At 51.8% G+C, this 19,141-nt stretch overlaps 1 protein-coding gene across 2 annotated transcripts in view; it reads right to left on the bottom strand.

The window, feature by feature from the left end:
- RAB11FIP3 (RAB11 family interacting protein 3) overlaps nucleotides 1-19,141 on the bottom strand; it is a 72,836-nt gene that overhangs the window by 27,316 nt on the left and 26,379 nt on the right. Inside the window, exon 3 of one of the 2 annotated variants that reach the window (XM_062503618.1) lies at nucleotides 8,954-9,045. In XM_062503618.1, coding sequence (XP_062359602.1) covers nucleotides 8,954-9,045 — 92 coding nt within the window. Of the gene's footprint in view, nucleotides 1-8,938; nucleotides 9,046-19,141 lie in introns of both variants that reach the window. The other variant, XM_062503617.1, reaches the window with a different exon arrangement.

Below are 19,141 nucleotides of genomic sequence, written 5' to 3' on the forward strand. Positions count from 1 at the left end.
CAGCCAGCCTTGGCTTCCTGTGAGCAGAGAGTAAACATTTTTTTCAGCTTAAAAAAAGCCAACTACACTTAAAAACATCCATGGGCTCAGAACAGCCAGGCTGGGCTACAACCACCCCAGGGGACTTGCCAGGAACATCTGTGCCACATTCAGAGTGGGGGTGGTCACCTAGTATCAGTGCCTTTTACATTTTTATCAAATAAAACACACTCTGAGGTGCTTCAGGCAAACCTCAGACATTAAAACTGGGACTCAGGCACACACAGAGTCCCAAGCTGGAACAGATTCAGGGTTTGACAGAGGTTCCCAATCCCAAATCCAGCTCCTCCAGCAGGTATTTCCCAGAGCCACACTTGGCTGACAGGACATGGGGCCACCTGGAGGCACTCTGCCTGCTCAGGTAAACTCCAGGGATGTGAGGGCTCAGGTGAGCACTCCTGCTTCTAAAAGGAAATCAATGGTGCAATCAGCACTGGGATGATGTAATGTGCCCTGATGGGACAGGTGAGGTGGTGAGGTGCCTTTAGGAGCCTTCTCCAGCAGCAGGTCATCCATTCCAGGCATCTGATGACATATGGGGGTAAAGATTACTTCATTAGATGTTTTAAAGTGCTATAAAACCATATGGATTGCAAAAAAAAAAAAACTGCTGCAGTGTGAGGAGAAGGACTCTTGGGAATCACCTGCAAGGTCCAGGCAGGTACAAGCTCAGCTTTGATCTGCCAGCGACAGAAGCTTCAGCACAAGCCCTGCCAAGGCGTTGCCTTGGAAAGGAGGGCAAAGTCTGGCTCCCAGGGAGGTTCCTTCCAGGCAGGGCTGTCCCTGGAGCTGTCCTGGCATCCCAAAGCTCACCTGTCCTTGAAGACAAACACTTGGAAGGTTAGGACGAGAGGTGAGTGACAAGGAAAAGAAAAAACAACGCTGTTTTCCCAGCAGTGTGAACCTGTTTCTGAAGAATCCAGCCCTGACTCTGCACACCATGGAGAGGAAATGGATCAGCTACAGAAATCCCCCTCCAAAGAACACCCTGTGGCCCAGACAGCAGTGACAGTACCAGGCTGGGAGCCAGGGAGAAGGGACACAGTTGTGCTTATACACAACACATAATGCAGCTGACCCCAGGGCAGCTCAGCCTCTGTAATGCCACTATGGGGACTGACACCTCTGGGTCCCAGTATTGCCCTCTTCTCACATAGCTGGGCAATGCCAGCTTTTCAGGGAAGCCAGGGAGCCCGTGCTCAGCCCTGGGTGAAGGCAACTTCCACAACTCAGCCCCCGAGTTCGGGTTGTTACCATCACCCCTCTCAAGGCTGGGCAAAAGAAATGTGCTGCACCTGTTGGGGCAAATTGAAAACACTCACCCAGCCCAAAAAACAAACCCAAAACCAATCCACAAAACACCACACCAGGCACACTGTCCCCAGCACCCCAAAAACCACAGGCACTGTCCCTGTTGATCCAAGTCCCCCAGGGAGACCCAGGCAGAGAGGAGTGTGAAGTTACACCACAGCCCATGGAATCATAGAATCATGGAATGGTTTGGGTTAAAAGGGATATTAAAGTTCCACCCAGCTCCAACCCCCCTGCCATGGACAGGGACACCTGCCACTGTCCCAGGCTGCTCCAAGCCCTGTCCAGCCTGGCCTTGGACACTTCCAGGGATCCAGGGGCAGCCACAGCTTCTCTGGGCACCCTCTGCCAGGGCCTCAGCACCCTCCCAGGGAACAATTCCTTCCCAATAGCACATCTAAATCTCTCTTCTTTTAATCTAAACCATTCCCACAGAAAAAAAAACAGGTGGATCTGCCCATGTAAAACGTCAGGTGAATTCCCAACCTGCCCCTTGCCAGTCCCTCTGGAAATCCAATCCCTCCTCATTTTGTGTCAGCTCGCAAAAACTCACCTGTGGAGACATCCTGTCCAGAGGCAGATCCAGCTCCAGGAGCTGCTTCTGTGAGGCAGGAGGGAAGCAAAGTCCAGGGGAGGCTTAAGGAGAGAGCTGCTGAGTCCCAACAGAGCTCCTTTTGTTCCCGATAAGGAGCAGGAGCTCCACACACTTCCCTGCCTTGTGACCACAGCCTCCTCCCACTCCCCTGAATTCCAAAATAAAAGCACGTCCTGGGAGCCCCAGTCCCACTCCAGGTGCTCACGATTCCCAGGAATCCATCCCCAAATAAAAAGGTTGAATCCGAAGTCGACCTGTCGACGTTTATCTCAGCCTTCCCGGCGCTTCTGGTGAATAATTAAGCGTTAAATGACAATTTCCTTCCTTACAGCCAGAAACAAGACAGATGAAAAAAAGCTTGGATTGCACACCAGGGGCAGGTCAGAAGCAATTTGGTGACTCAGAGGGTGATCTCTGGCAGGCAATGACAATATTGACCCCAGAGAAGGTTTACAAACACCACAGTGCCACCCTGCCCGAGCTTGCAGCCAAGCTCTCCCAGCAGACAGGAGCCCAGCACTGTGGGACAGCAGATCCACGGGGTTGTCCCTTCCCCATGGCAGCCCTCGGCACCGCTCACACCCACAAGTTTTGAGGGTTTTGTCTGGTTTTCTGTTTCCTCTTTGCAGAAACCTCACATATTTCAAGCTCCCTCAGCCCTGCATACCCAACATAAACACACTGACTTCCTTCCATTACCTTCCCAAAGCATGTTTTTCCTTTTTCTCTGGGTTATCCCTGCTGTCCTCTGGGCCACATCCTTGCTGACATGCAGAGCTCTGAGCAGAACCCAATGCTCAGTAACACTGCCTGCAAGTGTCCTGTCCTCGATAAGCACTGACCTCCTGAGCCAAGCCCGGGCCAGCCCAGATTCCTGCCCGGAGCACGGCAGGAAGGAGTTATGCTTTAACCCAAGCTCTGCCTGGATCTGCTCCTCCACAAAGCAGGTCACAGCCCTTTTGCTCCTCTGCTTGTGCCTCAGGACCTCAAAGAACATGAGAGCCCAAAACCAGACACTAAAATTAATTAGGAAACCCCCAAATGCCAGTTTTACTTCTCAAACTCTTATTGAGACACCTCTGCTTCCACTGCTGCCCCCCCTCCTCTCCTGGTCCTTCCTGGTGTCCCACAGCCCATTTCCCACGTTCCCAGTCTCACACAATCTGCTTGTGGTTCAAGATAAGGCTCCAAGGACTTTGTTTTCCAAACTCCTTCCAGTTTCTTTCCTACAGGGCAAACACTTCAACTCGATCTTTTCTGACCAGCAAGAGAAATTTCTCACTATCGCCCTGCACTTGGGTCCTGCTTTCAGGGATATCTCTGTCTTATTAGACACCCATCCTTCCCTCTACACAGTTTGGAGTCGACACAATAAATTAATTTCCTTAGTATTTTCAGGCTTTAAGATACCAAATTATCACTGATTTGGGGGAGCTGGAGCCCCTCTGGAGCCAGGCTGGCAGAACTGGGGGTGCTCACCTGGAAAAGGCTCCAGGGACACCTCAGAGCCCCTGCCAGGGACTAAAGGGGCTCCAGGAGAGCTGGAGAGGGACTGGGGACAAGGGATGGATGGACAGGACACAGGGAATGGCTTCCCACTGCCAGAAGGCAGGGATGGATGGGATATTGGGAAGGAATTGTTCCCTGGGAGGGTGGGCAGGCCCTGGCACAGGGTGCCCAGAGAAGCTGTGGCTGTCCCTGGATCCCTGGAAGTGTCCAAGGCCAGGCTGGATGTGGCTTGGAGCAGCTTGAGATAGTGGAAGGTGTCCCTGGACATGGCAGGGGGTGGTACTGGATGGGCTTTAAGGCTTCCTTCTAACCCTAACCATTCCAGGATTCTGTGAATACAAGGATAATACTGGACTGTTCACTTGCTGTCCAGAGGGCTTGTGACCCTTTGTCTCTTGGTGGAGGGGAGCAGAAAGGCTTTGGGGACAATGGGGACATTGCTCAGAGCTCCATGTGCTTCCCCAGGGACAGGTGAACAGACACTGAACTGCATCTGTTACATTCCACAGCCGTACAGCTCCAGCCACCTGCAAGATTTCAAGTCCTGAGGCCATTCCAGAAGGTGGGAATGGCACTGGTACAGAAAAACCTGAGCTCTCACCTCCATATCCCCATTCCAACCACATACCTTCCCCCCTGGGGTAGGACAGCCAGGGAACAGAGGAAGTTACAAAGCTCAACCCCATCTTTTCAGCCTGGCTGGCTTCTGCCAGACATGCACCCTGTGCTAACAGTGCTGTGGGGAGAGGCAGAGGAAGAAAAAAAACCTCACCTAATATCCAGAGATTGCAAAGCAGGGCCCTCCCAACCCAAACTCTCTGTGCTCACCAGGCTCACCTCTGCCTTTGGGAAGGCAGGTACTTCCTGGGAATTCTGTACTAGGAAAGGAGGGCTCAGAATGTCCACAGGGCTGCTAGGAGGGGACACAAGGAGCCTGCAGCAGCCTCCTACACCCACCCCACGTGGGCTCCCTGCAAAACACAAGGCACAAGGAATGACAGTGATGGTGCTGGGAGCAGCTCCAGCACAGCCCAGCTCTGGTCCCCACGTGTTCCCACAACGGGTTCTGTGTTACAACACACAGCTGGGACCCTGCAAGTCCCTGGTCCCCCTTGCAGAAGCTCTGAGCAGCTGGAGAAACCACCAGCAAGGTGGATTTCAATGGCCTCACTCTGATTTTTGCCCTTAAAGAAGCCTTAAATTCACTTGCTCAGCATGGAAATAAATCCTGGCTTTAAGAGAGTTAAAGTTTCACAGAGTTAATGTGTCAGCCTTAAAGCTGCTGCTCACTGTTGCACAGAATGTCACAGAATACTCCGAGCTGGAGTTCTCCCAGCTGCACCTGTAGGCAGGCAGGCTGGAAGAGTCAGGAGTAGCTCCTACTCCCAAAATACGCAGAACTTGGGACCTGCCCAACTCCCATTTTCCTCCTCAGATCCACTCCTCCCTGCTAGACAAATAGCCAGAGGGGACGTGCCTGGGCAGGTGAAGGCTTCCAGGGAAAGCCAAATTCCCCTCTGTGCCTGTGCAGAACGTGTTTTCCTGGCTGCTTGCAAGAGGATCCACGGCAGCTGCCCAGCAGATGGCAACAGCCCCGCACAAGGCACCACATCCGCAGGATTTATGGCTACCCTGTCCTGCACAGCTCAACCAGAGCCTTCCTCTGACCTTGCTGGCCCAAAACACCAGTTCCCAGAGCTAAAAACCCCTATTTGGGGTATTTATGGTGCTGCCAGGCAGATTTACAGAGCACTGGCTCTGCCTCTCCTCCAGCCCATTTAAAGTTAGACATCTTCATGCCCATCCCAGCCTAATCCCAGCATTTTCATGCCTAGTTTTCCTTTTTCAAGAGTCATCCTTCCCACTCTGCACTATCCAAGGGGGTCACCTGCCCCAGGAGCAGAGCAGAGGGGCAGAGCCAACATCCTAGCACAGCGGGTACCCCAGTGGTGCTGGGCTGATGGTTGAGCTTGGAGGTCTTTTCCAGCCTTCATGGTTCCACAATTCCAAGAAAACTAATTCCAAATTCCCTTCCACGTTCCCCAGAGCATTCCAAATCAGTCCTGTGCCTCAGCACTGAGTCATGAGCTCCACAGGAGCTTGCAAGGGAGGCAAGGAGAACTCCCACCTTCCAGGCAGTTAAGCTGTGCCAGCCCAGCCTGGGGGAAAACATGGTTCAGGTGTCCAGATGGAAAAGCTCCAAGCTCCCTTCAATGTGACTCTGACAAAGCAAGATGGCTGTCATTAGTTTTTGGTGGTTTCTCACTCATGCTTCCCCCTGGGGCAGGAGAAACACATGGGAGGTTATCCCAGCTAGGTGATGCTCTCCCTGCTCCCAGCTGGGTGCACAGGGATGAGGTTCCTCTTGAATGTGTGACAGAAGAGCTGGAGGGATTGGGATGAGCCCCCTGCAAGCCCAGCTGGAGGCACAAGAAGCCATGTGGCTGCAGGAGCTGCTGTCTCAGTGGAGCCATGGGAGCAGAAATCCCCTTTGGAAGCACCTTAACAGACAGCCCTGTCTGCTGGACACTCCTGGAATGGTGCAACAGGAGCCAGGAGTTCCATGGCACATCCAGAGGCACACCAGTGGCTGAACTGGGGGAGTATCCAACATCACAAATTCCTGAGTTCACACTTTGTCCCCTTCAAAAGTCTTTTCCTGGAGGAAGCAGGTGTTTGTGGTTTTCTCTGGAGAGCAAATACTGGGTGAAAGTCCCCAGTTCTGGGCTCTCAGGGTTTTCCATGGATGCTGAGCTCTCCTGATGACGGTCACCAGAAGAGGACATGAGTCATCAAGCAGAGCAACCTTATTAACAAAGAGAAGATATTTTTCTGGAGACTGCTTAAAGCACTTTTTTACACTTGTCTGGAGAAACACTGAGGAAAAAAGCTCCCTGTCAGACCCCAGCACCTGGAAGAGCTAAGCTCTCCAGCCACTGGGATTTTGGGCTGTTTAAGAGGGGCAACAGCCAGTGGTCCACTCCAGTAACCACAGCTGCTCCCAGCACTTCTGCAAATGCAGCAAATCCTTCTGCTCTGATGTGACAGGGGAGGAGAAATCCCAGCTGTGCCACTTCAGCCCATGGCCCTGCCACAGCCAGAGGGGCTCACCAGGTGCCTGAGGTGTCCCAGTTGTGTTTTGGGGTGTGTTTAGCTGTGTGTCCTGGTGCAGCATTTTCCCAGGCCTGACATGGGGATATCCCAGAGCCCAAGCTGCTGCTTGGTGCAGTGAGAAGCCCACTCTGAGGAAAGGTGATACCTTCACTTTGAAAGGTGATTTCTGCCTGCACCCCCCCCCCCCCCCCCCCCCCCCCCCCCTTTCTGGAGAATCCAAGCAAGATGGAATACAGATACCGGGAATGGCTGTTTCTTTCTGTTCTCTGCCTTGTTCCTGCTGCACCTAAGGAAGAAGGGTCGCTGGAGCTCTTTTCCCAGTGCTCCTGTGAGGAACACGCCTTTGCTGCTCCCAGCAGGATGCTTTGTACCACAGCTTCTCCCTCCCTGGGCCAGCTCCAGCTTTCCAGGACGTGTGGGATAAAAAGCACGTTGGAAGCTCGTGGCTCAGCCAGAAGAGAACAAAAACCCCCTTGCCCCAAGACTGCAGTTTATTTTTACACTCCCAAGGCTGAGTGGTATTTCTCGAGCATGTTCTCATTTGCTGAACCTCTACGAAATCCTAGCAGGCTGGAAATTATTTCGAATCCTGTATCCAAGACAACAAGGATAATTCTTCCCCGGCATGTTAAACGTAGAGCTGTCCTTTAGACGACTACACTGAATTCAGTATAAAAATCCATTTAGATCTTTTGGAAAAGCTTTCAGGACTCATCACCTTTTTCCTTTGGGTCACCTTGTCTTTTCAAGGAAAGGCTGGCCCAGCAGCAGACGCATTTCATCCCAGTGGGGCACACACCTGCCTTGTTGGTATTGCTGCCCAGAATAGCTCCCAGCGCTGACAGAGCTAATCTATGTTAAATTAGCCCTTGGAAAACATCCTCACTCGGAATCTCAGGCAAGATGGTCCCTCAACACAGGTCTGAGGAGCAAAAAGCGAAAGCCTTTGCCTGTCACAGCTTTCACACTGCTCAGTCCAGCATTAAAACGCACATCTGTGACCCTGCACCAATTAAAAACCATGGAAATTCATGTCCCTGCCTGCCTTCCTGTCCCACTTCTCCTCAGCTCTTCCTGGGGCTTGTAACTACCTTTTAAAAAGGAAAATAACCAATATTCAACCTTGCCCGGAGAAGCTGTGGCTGCCCTATTCCTGGAAGCGTCCAAGGCCAGGTTGGATGGGGCTTGGAGTGGTGTGGTAGAGTAGGAGGTGTCCCTGCCCAAGGCAGGGGTTGGCACTGGATGAGCTTTAAGGTCCCTTCAACCCAAATCATTCCATGATTTTAGGACCAGCTGCCCAACATCCAAGCTATCATTAACCTTTTATCAAGAAATCACAAGGCCAAAATGATGTACTTACAGACTATGCCAAGCAAAAATACACACAGATATAAATAAATATATTTTCATGCAAATACAAAGCCAGTCAGGAGTCTCGTTGCCAGCAACAAGTAATGTGATAAAAATCACAGAGATTCATAAATATCCTGAGGGGGAAGTAGTCCACAAGGACCAGAGCCCAACTCCTGGTCCTGCACAGGACAACCCCAAAAACATCCATGCTACCAAGACACAGGTGTCACAACCCTGAAGAGGGAAGTTTGGAGAAGAAAAAGCAGAGGGAAGTGAATCAGTCTTCATGTGGGACAGGGACCCAGACATCCTTTTGCTCCCAAGGCACCTGCAGCACCTCCTGCTCCAGGCTGGAAGGCACAGAGCAGGAATGGGTGAAGCTTTCCGAACCAAGCCCAAGACCCCCAGACACAGACAAGAGGTCTCTCCAGCTGGGAACAGCAGGATCACTGCTGCAATGTGCTCCTGTGGTAAGGAATGCAGGAGGGAACCAAGGCATGGAGGATTTAACTAGAGGAAAACAACCCAAATCAGAGAAACAGCCTTCATCAAGCCCAAGAACATAGAGAAAATGTAGATTTTTGTCCTTTTTGTCCTCTGCTCTGCCTTTTACTGGCCAAACAGCAACAAATGTCAACATCCCACTGCTCTGCTGTGCCTCTCAGGTAGGCTCCTGGCTGGTACATCTCAAAACCAAGCTCATGTTTTCCAGGCTCAGAAACTCCAGCAGGAAGACAAACCCATGAGCAGCAGGTCCCCTTCCCACGTCACCAGTGTGTCACCACAGAAAGGGGCTCCCTATCCACCCAGAGCACTGTGCTCTGCTCTTTCAGTTTTACCAACACCAATTTTAACTTAAATATCACCAAATGTTTGGTGCAGGTTCTCTGAGCCCACCAGCCAGAGACTGAATTTGTCTTTATATGTTAAGCATCCCTGAGCTCAGTCACAGCAAACTCCCCTCTCCTCCATGCCCAAATCCCACTCCACGTGCAGCCAACATTTATGGGAAGGAACAGAGCTCATACTTGCCTCAAACGTGACGAAGTCATCAAACTCATCAGGACAGGCCGGGGCTTCCTCCTCGGGGGTATATCCCATATCATACAGCTGGCTGTCAGGGTCTGCAGGGGGAAAGAAACACAATCACTGAGAGGGAAATCTGCACCCTCAAGCCACGGGTGGGTTTGGGAGACATGACAATGGTGGCACAGAACTTCTGTGAGCACGCACCGGTGCCTCCAGCCCTCAGGAAGGGCCTCTGCTCCCGGGGCTGGAAGGCAATGGCTGCAGCTTCTCCCTGCCACAGATCCTACAGGGTCCCTTGCTGCTCCATCATCCCTACCCCTCCATGCCCTCCATTCCTTTCCCCGGCTTCTTCTGCTATCTCTGTTCCCTGCATCCTCTCATTCATCTCCCAGAAGGCTTTAATCCCGCTGTGGGCAGGGAATGCAGGGGATGTGTGTGTGACAGCCAAGTGCCATGGGAACGGTGGCGGGGAAGGCAGGGGAAGGAAGGGGAAGGCAGGGGAAGGCAAAGGAAGGCAGGGGAAGGCAGAGGAAGGCAAAGGAAGGCAGGGGAAGGCAAAGGAAGGCAGGGGAAGGCAAAGGAAGGCAGGGGAAGGCAGAGGAAGGCAGGGGAAGGCAGAGGAAGGCAGGGGAAGGCAGGGGAAGGCAGGGGAAGGCAGGGGAAGGCAGGGGAAGGCAGGCAGGCTGCAGCTCCTCGGCGCCTGCTCCTCCCGTGGCCACACACATCAGGAGCATCGGTGGAAAAAACAGGAGGTTTGCAGCAAGAGATCCTCAAAATGAATTCCTCCTCCCATCCCAAAACCCTCCAGCTGCAGCAGCGCTCCCGGCCCTTCCAGCAAGGAAGGGAGTGAGAATTCCCTGTGCTCCCTCAAGCAAGAGCGAATGCCCGATCCGGCACATGGCCTAGATCCCGAGCTGGAGGCACCGAATCAGGAGCAGCGCTGCAATCCCAAAATAAACAGCAGGCTCAAGCCCACACGCCTCAGAGCTGCCATGGCTGCCGCACCAGGCCTGGTTGCTGCCGAGGGACCGGCCCGGAGGAGCAGGAGGAGGCACCCGGCCATGCTCCCAGGGAATGCACAGAGATTTGGGGAGGGACAGGGGACACCTTTCTGTGCCCATCAGAGCCCCGGCCCAGGCCTCCAAAGGGGCACACGTCTGTCCTGCTGCAGATGGGACAGTGACAGCCTCATCCAGAGGCACTGGTGGAGCTCCCGCCTTGGGGCCCGCTACAGGTATGGAGAAAGGCTATTTTTCATTAAGGAATCACCTTGTGATCATTTCATACATCTGGTAAAAGGTCAAGGGATTAGAGGTTGGTCAAGGCACTGGGGGTGCTCAATTTGGAGAAGAGAAGGAACCAGAGAAACCTCAAAGCCCAAAGGGGCTCCAGGAGAGCTGGAGAGACCTAGGACAAGAGGCTGGTATGACAGGACACAGGGAATGGCTTCCCAGTGCCAGAGGGCAGGGTTAGATGGGGTATCAGGAAGGAAATGTTCCCTGGGAGGGTGGGCAGGCCCTGGCACAGGGTGCCCAGAGAAGCTGTGGCTACCCCTGGATCCCTGGCAGTGTCCAAGGCCAGGTTGGACATTGGGGCTTGGAGCAGTCTGGGACAGTGGAAGGTGACCCTGGCCATGGAATGGGATGAGCTTTATGGTCTCTCCCAATTCAAAGCATTCTGAGAATCTCTGATTAGGGCACAGGATGACCTGAGGACTCAGGCCTGCAGCAACACCTCCCACCTGAACACCATCCCCAGGTCCTCTCAGCTGGCCATTAAATGCAGACACAGGTGGGCACCCAGGAAATACCAGAGCCACCAGGAAATACTGGATCCACCAGGAGACACTGCAGCCACCAACCAGAGGGGTTCCCTGGGGTGGGAGAAGTTGAACAGAGGGCACCAATAAATGATCCCTCCCCTCACCTGGGCCTGGGGCTCCCAGGAGTTAGGCTGTGAATCCACCTCAGGAATGACCCAAATTGCTTTTCCAACACCAGACCCAGTGCCTGACCAGACAGGGTCAGGGCTGCAGCAGGGGGAAGGTGCTCTTGCTCACAGCCTAGGACTTCAATATCCCACTTTTGTCCCACTATGGCACCTGCAGTGGTGCTGCCCTGAGCTCTCTTCCAGCTCCTAAGCCAGAGCAGGGTTCTGGGATACACCTGGAAATGCTGCCTGGGCACCCCCTCAGGGCAAGGCCACCTCCTGCTCTGATTATTTGGGTAGCAGGGGAGGATCTTGATGACCTTGGAGGTATTTTCCAACCTTAATGATTCTATAATCTGAAGATAGCATTGTCCCTCTCCTCAAATGTCCCTCTGACCTCACCTATACAGCTCCACTCGTGAGCCTGAGCTACAAGAAGGAGTTTTCCTATTAATTATACTTGGTTCAATTCTGGGATTTGAGCCTCCTGGCTGACAGCAGGGAGGGGATGGGGACAGTGACTGCTCACTTCAGTGGGTGTCACATCTGGGGGCAAAACCAGTGTTCCTGAAAGGCAACTTGTGTCACACCACCCAGAGGGGACAGACAGCCACCTCTCCTCCCAGCCAGCAAACCCAGGCAGTGGTCAGCTCCAGGCCACTTCCAGTGATCCTGCTGGCACCCCAGAGCAACCCCTGGAACCACATTCCAAAGGCACAGGCTTCTCCCTTCTCCTTATTCCCACATAATTTTTTTCTCCTCCCCCCCCCCCCCCCCCCCCCCCCCAGCAGACACACAAACACTTCCTACTCTTCTACAGACTCAGATAAAGATATTTATTCTTATTCCTTCCAGAGATGCTTGAAAAGGGAGGATTTGCAGTCAAGTCAAAGCTTCCCTTTGGAATCAGGGGTATAAAGCGTGGGCAGAGCACAGGCATAGGCAGCTCCTGCCATCCATCACCTGTCTCCTGCCCAAACCAGGGGCTCTGGAGCCTTCCCAGGCCTTTGGGGAATGAACATGGCGGGGATGAACGGGATCCTTGTTGCTCCATCTGTGTGCAGAGAGCCCAGCCCAGAGAGAGGGTCTCTGTGTACAATGGGTTTATTTTCACAGCAAATTCCAGAGTAAAAATCCAGAAAAGGCCATCTGAGAGGTCACCTGCGCCCTCGTGGAGGCATGGCGAAGGACAGGCCCAGGAGCCAGCATTCCACGTTTCCACCTCCCCACCCATCACAGAGAGCAAAGACAAACAGCACCACAAACAAAGGTTGACTTTTCTGCTGGATTCATTCCCTCCCCCTCCAAAAAAAGCCATATGGTGCTTTGTGTATAAGGAGAGTTGCCATGGAGAGCCTGCCTGCAAGTCTGCCAGCACAATAGCCTGCATTAAGCCTGCAAATTCCTGGCCAAAAGAGAAAAAAAACCCTGAGAGCCTAAAAACTGAAAACCTTTGGTGTGAGTGGCATTCCCCATGTGGAGAGCACTGTCCCCAGGTGCAGAAGGGAGCCACGTGATGACAGCTGGAGGGGTTTGCTCCCCCCATACCAGGAACAGAGCCAGGAATGGCTGTGGGCCACCAGCAGCAGCACTGAACAGCCCCAATCCATGGCACAGGCTGAGCTTGGACCTTCATGTTCCCTCTGTTCTCTCCCCCCTCCCCGGACATCAAAGTCAAGTCCCAGCTGACCCCTGCCCTGCTTCACATGCCCTTCTGCTTGCCCCTCACAGCACAAAGCAGCCTTTCCTTGCTTACACCCATCCCTGATTCCTCTTTCCTTCTTCCTCAATGAGAGCTGATATGGTCACAACAACACTTGGAGTCACCTCTGTCCTATTCTGCTCAAATCCAAGCTTTTGCCCAGGGCTGGGGGTGGCATCAGGGACTTCATTCTATCCTCCAAGTGTCCATGCCCGCTCTTCCAGCTCTATCCATCACTCCCACTGCTAGTCCAGTCACATCCATAAACATCCAAAAATGTTAAAGGTAAAAATCAGGCTCTGAGAGACCTTCCAGGCAGTTTTACTGCTACACCATCACAGAATCATGGAATCATTCTGGTTGTAAAAGACTCTGAAGTCATCAAGTCCAACCATTCCCCCAGTAATGCCAAGGGCACCTCTAACCCACGTCCCCAAGTGCCACATCCACATGGCTTTTAAATTCCTGCAGGGATGGGGACTCCACCACTGCCCTGGGCAGCTGTGCCAGTGCTTGACCACCCTTCCCATGAAGGAGTATTCCTAATAACCAACTGTAACCTTCCCTGGCACAACTTGAGGCCGTTTCCTCTCCTCCTGTCCCAGGAAGCCAACATTTAAAAGCCATGTGGATGTGGCTCTTGAGGACATGGGTTAGCGGTGGCCTGGCAGTGCTGGGGGAATCAATGATCTCAGAGGGCTTTCCCAACCTAAATAATTCCATGGACTCTCCATGGGGGTGGATGAGACCTCTTCCCATATCTTGTTGAGCTTCAGAGATCTCAGGTATGCCAGAGTCACCTGGGCTCTTCCAGGAACCCTCAGGAACAGCAGTTCTGAGATAAAGTTCCTGAAATAGATTCTAAAAACTGCTTCCAGAAGGCAGGATTTCTGTGGAAAGGCACCTTGAGTGAAGGGCTGTGGGTACAGCAGTGGCACATGGGTCACACAGAGCCAGTTTTATCGGCTTCATATAGGAGTGACCTAGAAAAAAAGCCTTTCAGGAGCATTTAAGTCATCTGCCAACACACTGTACACACTGCTGCAGGCCACAGAGCCTCCAGCTCCCAACGATTCCAACAGGATGGATTATGTGAGCTCACAGACGTGCATTATTCAGTGTGGGAATAAGACTTAGAACTGGCCTGAACGGCACAGAAGGAAACAGACCCCAAAAATGAGCAGAACGAAGTTCTGGGTGGCTTAAGGGAGAACAAACAACAAAAACCCAGCTGCTTTACTGGGAATGCTGCTGGAAAACAAGAGACACACAGCCAAGTATTTAAAAGTTGCAAGAATTTAGGAGGATCCTGCACAGGGGAAGCCACCATCCTGTATTTCCAGAGGCAGCTCAGGGTCTCGTGCTTAAGCGCCCATGTGGTGTGATCCCTGTGGGATAAAGCCAGCCCAAATCCCACTCACCCACGTTTTCCTTCCCCACAGTGGCCCAGGAGTACATTTATAATCTGATGCTCCCACAAAAGAGCAGCTTTCTGCTCTCTGCTTTCCCCATAGCTCATCTACCCCCAGAGATGGGCCAAAGGAACAGGAGCACTTACTGAAAACTATCATTTCCCAACCCAAAATGCCACAGGGGATGGAACAAGTGGCAGCCCAGGCTCCCAGGGAGGCAGTGGCAAAATTAAGGTTGCTTACACAATCCTGGTTAATGCTCTTCACAGTCCCTCATTTCCTGGGCATCACTGCTCACGGACTGGTGCTCATCATACATTCCTCTGGATCCTCTTCCTATGGCACAGGCCCTGAAGCCTCCTTCAGACACACCATGGAAAGCCATCAGAAAGGAATTCAATTCATGGCATCCAAGCTCTTTGGAAGCACAAATCCAGCTGCCTTCCCTTCATCTCAGTGGCCTGGTGAGCAATACTGCCTCTGCCCCAGAGATGGACCAGGAGGCCACCACTGACACCTGGAATTTGTGCTGACTTTCACTAACACCTGGAATTTGGTGCTGAGTTTAATACCTGGGATCTCATTTTTAATTCCCAGCAATCTGAGTGGTCTTTTCCATGCCTGCCAGTCACCAAGACCAGTTCAGATTCCTACAGGCTTGTGCCAGCTGGGAACAAAGGCTCACTGCTGGAGGTGTGGAAAACCAGGTGCTGGCCATGGCCACCAGAAAATGGCTCAGAGCCTCTTTCTGATAGAGAGACTGAGCCTTCAAAATAGCACTTGCTACTGGTGAGGAGACCTGATGTTTTCCAGCACCTTCACTCCTACTTCCAAATCTCTACACTTCTGGAAACTAAGCTGGATTTTCTAGACAGAGATCATAGAATCATTAGGCTGGAAAAGCTCCAAGACCATTGAGTCCAACCATTAACCGAGCACTGCAAAGCTCACCACTACCCCATGTCCCTAAACTCCCTGCTCTGTGGAGAGACTGAGGCAGGACCTCTTGAAGGAGCTCATGGAACAAAGAACCAGCAGAACATCCCAAGTCAGCTTCCAGGAGCACATCAGTGCAGACACAACCTTGGGGACACCCATCCTGTCAAGGGCGTGAGAACCCTGAAGCAGAAACTCCTTGAGATGCTCCACACCTGGGAGCTCACAGAGGATGAGCGGCACCTTTTAGATAATATTGTCCCACAAGCAAAATAAAATTAAAGAGAACCCTGACTCAGGAGCTCAAATGGACCAGAGGTTGTGACACCCCAAATAACAGAGGCAGAAAACAGGCAGTTCCACAGGCTGGGACTGACTGGATGCCACCATCCCAACCTGAAGGCTTCAGCCTTTCAGCTCAAAGCTCCCACATGGAAAAACTAGAGTAGGAGTTAAAACCAGTTCAATCCTCCCCAGCTCAGAGTTTCCAACCCCAGGCCTAGGAAATGCTCATGATGTTCTTACCTCCAAGCACGGCTGAATTTCATTATCACAGCAATGCCTGTGTGGGTCCAGGCACAGCTTCCAGACCCGCAAGGATTAAAGGGAACACTTTCAATATCTACAGCACTTCCATCACCATGCAGACATTAGTATTTGTCAGTCAGGTCTCACTTGCCATTTCTGCCCTCCACTAGCCACACCAAAAACTGACCACAACTAAAGCCAAGCCTCTCCAAAGCTGTGACTGAGCCCTGGGAAGTGGTTTGGATCAGAACTACCCACCTGCCTCTGGAAAACACATGAATGACAGGAGAGCTGTGAGCCTGAGCAGGGAATACAGACACCCCCTGCTCCAGCCTAGGCTTCAACCTCAACAAAAGAGCTGCAAAACCACCAATGAGAAAGCCTCTGATCTCACACTTGCCCTCTAGGTCCTGACCAGAACCCAGCCTGGGTTTGGGGGAAACTGGGGACAGGAAATAGGTAAGAAAGGCACTGTAAAGTACACCTGCAGGAAAAATTCTCCTCACGGTGGTGTTCCACAGTTCTCAGCCATCTCTTGGAAATGATGATTGTGCTGCTCAAAGATGTCCTGTGTGTTACAGGGAGGGTCAAGCAACCCCAGTGCCCTCCTGCTGCTTGGCCACAGTAGAGCACTTTGGAGTCCCAGTCCTCCAAATTCCCTTAAAAGCTATGCAGAGCAACAGAAAAATGCTACTGAAGGCATGTTTGAATCTCCTTCCTTGCTTCTCCCCCTAACTCCAACATTGCCAGAAAATCCCTCAGAAACAGAGTCAAACCTTGTCCCACTTCTCACTGAAGGAGAGGGGAGATGCATTCTTTGAAGTGCTTTTGCTCCAATTTCTGAATAGGAAACATCACCCAAAATAAAACAAAATCATGGAGGGGGATCCTATAAAATTGGGTTTTGATTCTTTTTCCAGCCATTATTTGTGGCTGACCACTCCCCTGCAGGGAAAGGAGCACAGGGAGAAATTGGACTTTTCAATCCAGAGTATGAGGAAGGGAACCAAGGAGCTGAGAGGTGACAAACAGAATTGTTCAGGTTGGAGAAGACCTCCAAGATCATCAATTCCAAACACAGAAATGAGGTCCAAAGAAGCCATTGCCCAGTTCCCCCTCAGGGGTGTTTTGATTAGAAGCTGTCACATCATCTCGGCTGAACTCTCTATTAATTATTGACTATATCAATAAAAATTCCTATTGCCTTGTTAGCAGAAGTCCTTCCTATTCTATGGAGGAATAAACTGCCCAGTAATTTACAGGAGCAGTTTGGACTGTAAGAACTTGGAAACGACAATCATGAAGGAGAAAGACATTGAGGGTCACATGAACCAGCCTGGGACAGGCAGAATAGGAGCGAGATAATGTGAGCTGTGCTCAGCCAGAACACCAGAGAATTGGGAAAACTGTTTTTCTCCAATGTGTGGATGCCCACTGGAACCATTCCACCTGCTGCTCACCCACCCAGCTGCTTCACAATCAGCACTGATTTCCCAGGAAATCCACATGACACACAGCCTCTCCTGTCCAAAGAAAAGCTCTGGAGAAAAAAGCTTTTGCCACCATCAACCTGCCAGAGTGTCACAGGGGTGCCAGGTCACCCAGTGTAGTCACCAAACCCCCGGCTGTGACACAGCTGGGCAGGGAGGAGCAGCAGAAGTCCTGGGTGAGTAATTATCCCTTTGTTAATAACTCCGGATTGACTGGATTCCTCAGGAGAAACGAGCTGGCAGCTCTGCAGGGCACTGGGCTCCACTTTGCTTCACCCAAGCTGGGGCAGGCATCTCCTGATCCCTGTCCAGGTGTCCTGCTCAGGAGGAAGGACACATTCCCCACCTTTCCAGGCTGATCCAAGCACTGACATTCCTCACTCTGGAATAACATCCAAACCTGAGACAGCAGAAGGGGCAGGAAACAAGACAGAAACACCTCCCACACCCACGTGGAGCCACCAGCCCAGCCCAGCTCAGCCCAGCCCAGCCTCATCCCACGCACTCCCCAAACCGCAGAAGCCTGGCTCCCAAAAGCATTCCCAGCACCAGATGTGGAGGAAAACAGTACAGCCCAGAAAGGGAATCCTGCAATGGAGAAACAGGCAGCAGATGGAAGAGGAGAAATGTTATTTAACAGAACCAGCCTCTGTTTTCTCTTTAGTCATCATCTCCATAGAAGAGCATGCTAAGAATTGCTCCAAAGCTCCAATAAAGCACTGCTCCCTATTTTCATCCTCCTGGGAAAACAGGTAGTCCCTGCAGTGGGTTTTATCTTCCTTTCCCAGAAAAAAAATCCTTTATTTTGGGCATCAGATTTGTCTTTATCAGGTTGGGTTAGGATCTGTGGGTCAAAAAGCCACCAAAGGTTTCTTTCACTTGAGGATACATAGAAGTTTCTGCATTCTGGAATTAACTCTGATTTCCAGGCAACCTGGCTACACAGCAATGCTCCCAAGGAATGCTGAACCAACAATGATTCCATGGGGATTTGATCCCAGCTTTAAACCAGAATTCCCTTGGACTCAGGGTGCATTTAAGACTTGTTACACTCCACGACGGTGACTGGACACAGCCAGATTTCTCAGGCATATGCTCCAAAGCAGGAATTCATAAAGGGGGAGATTCCTAAAGAAGGAATTCTCAGAAGGGCAGAGATTCCCATGCCAATCTCCCATTCCCTGGCCCCCCAGGGCCCTGCAGCCCTCACAGCAGTTTTCCAGCAGCGCGTTTGAGCGATTCCTTGCTGTTCTCATCCCAGAGCTGCCTATGGACACAGCTCTCCCAACACTTCAGTGCCTCTCCCAAAAGTAGGTCAATGCAGTATGTCATCTGCCAGGCTGCTTTTGGGAAGCACAGCTCCCTCTCAGCCATGGAGCACCCGGAGCAGAGCAGCCTCTCCCCCCGTGTCACTCTTCACCCAGCTGTCACATTGATCAACTCAACACAAACAAGTGTTTATGGAAATCAAAAGAGAAATGTATGTGAAAAAACTGCTCAGCTGAGCCACAAGTGCCCCCCCCCATCAGCATCTGATGTTATTAGATCGAGTATTATATTGAGTATATTGTTATTGCTACATTGCTATAGCATATTGCTATTGAGTATACTGTTATTATGTGCATTAATGGGTGGATTCAATGTTTCTAAAGGATTTTTCCAACCTAAATTATTCGATGTCTGTATTATAGCAGAAACAGTGACTACTTAAGGGAGCTCGAGAACAGTGTGATCTGCAGTTCCACTCCCAGCTGCTCCACGGCTCCTCTCTCCCAGCAATTGCTCCAGCTTCCAAGGGGAACACAAAATGACCCCTGCTCATCCGAGCTTCCCTGCTCACACTGCCATGGGGAAGAGGTCTGCAGCCAGGATCTGCTGGATCCTGGGGGCTACACAGCTGGAGAGAAAGTTCTCCACACACACAGGAGCATTTTGAGGCTCCTAGGAGAAGAAGAGGGACTTTTTTTCTCCAAGAACACTGGTGCTGGAGGAAAGGAGCACCCACCTCACTGGCCCCACCCTGGGGCTGTACCTGTGTCACTCTTCCCTGGAACAGCCTCCAGATGGGCTGGATTCACACCTGCTTAGTTCTCCTGTTTGCATCTCCACACAGGGGTCAGCCGCTCACAGAGGGGTCTCTGTGCCCTGGATACACCCAACCCTCCTGTAGGAGAGGGATGGAGACAGACTCCAG

Source organism: Cinclus cinclus, chromosome 16, assembly GCF_963662255.1.
Source record: "Cinclus cinclus chromosome 16, bCinCin1.1, whole genome shotgun sequence".
Taxonomy (NCBI): Eukaryota; Metazoa; Chordata; class Aves; order Passeriformes; family Cinclidae; genus Cinclus; species Cinclus cinclus.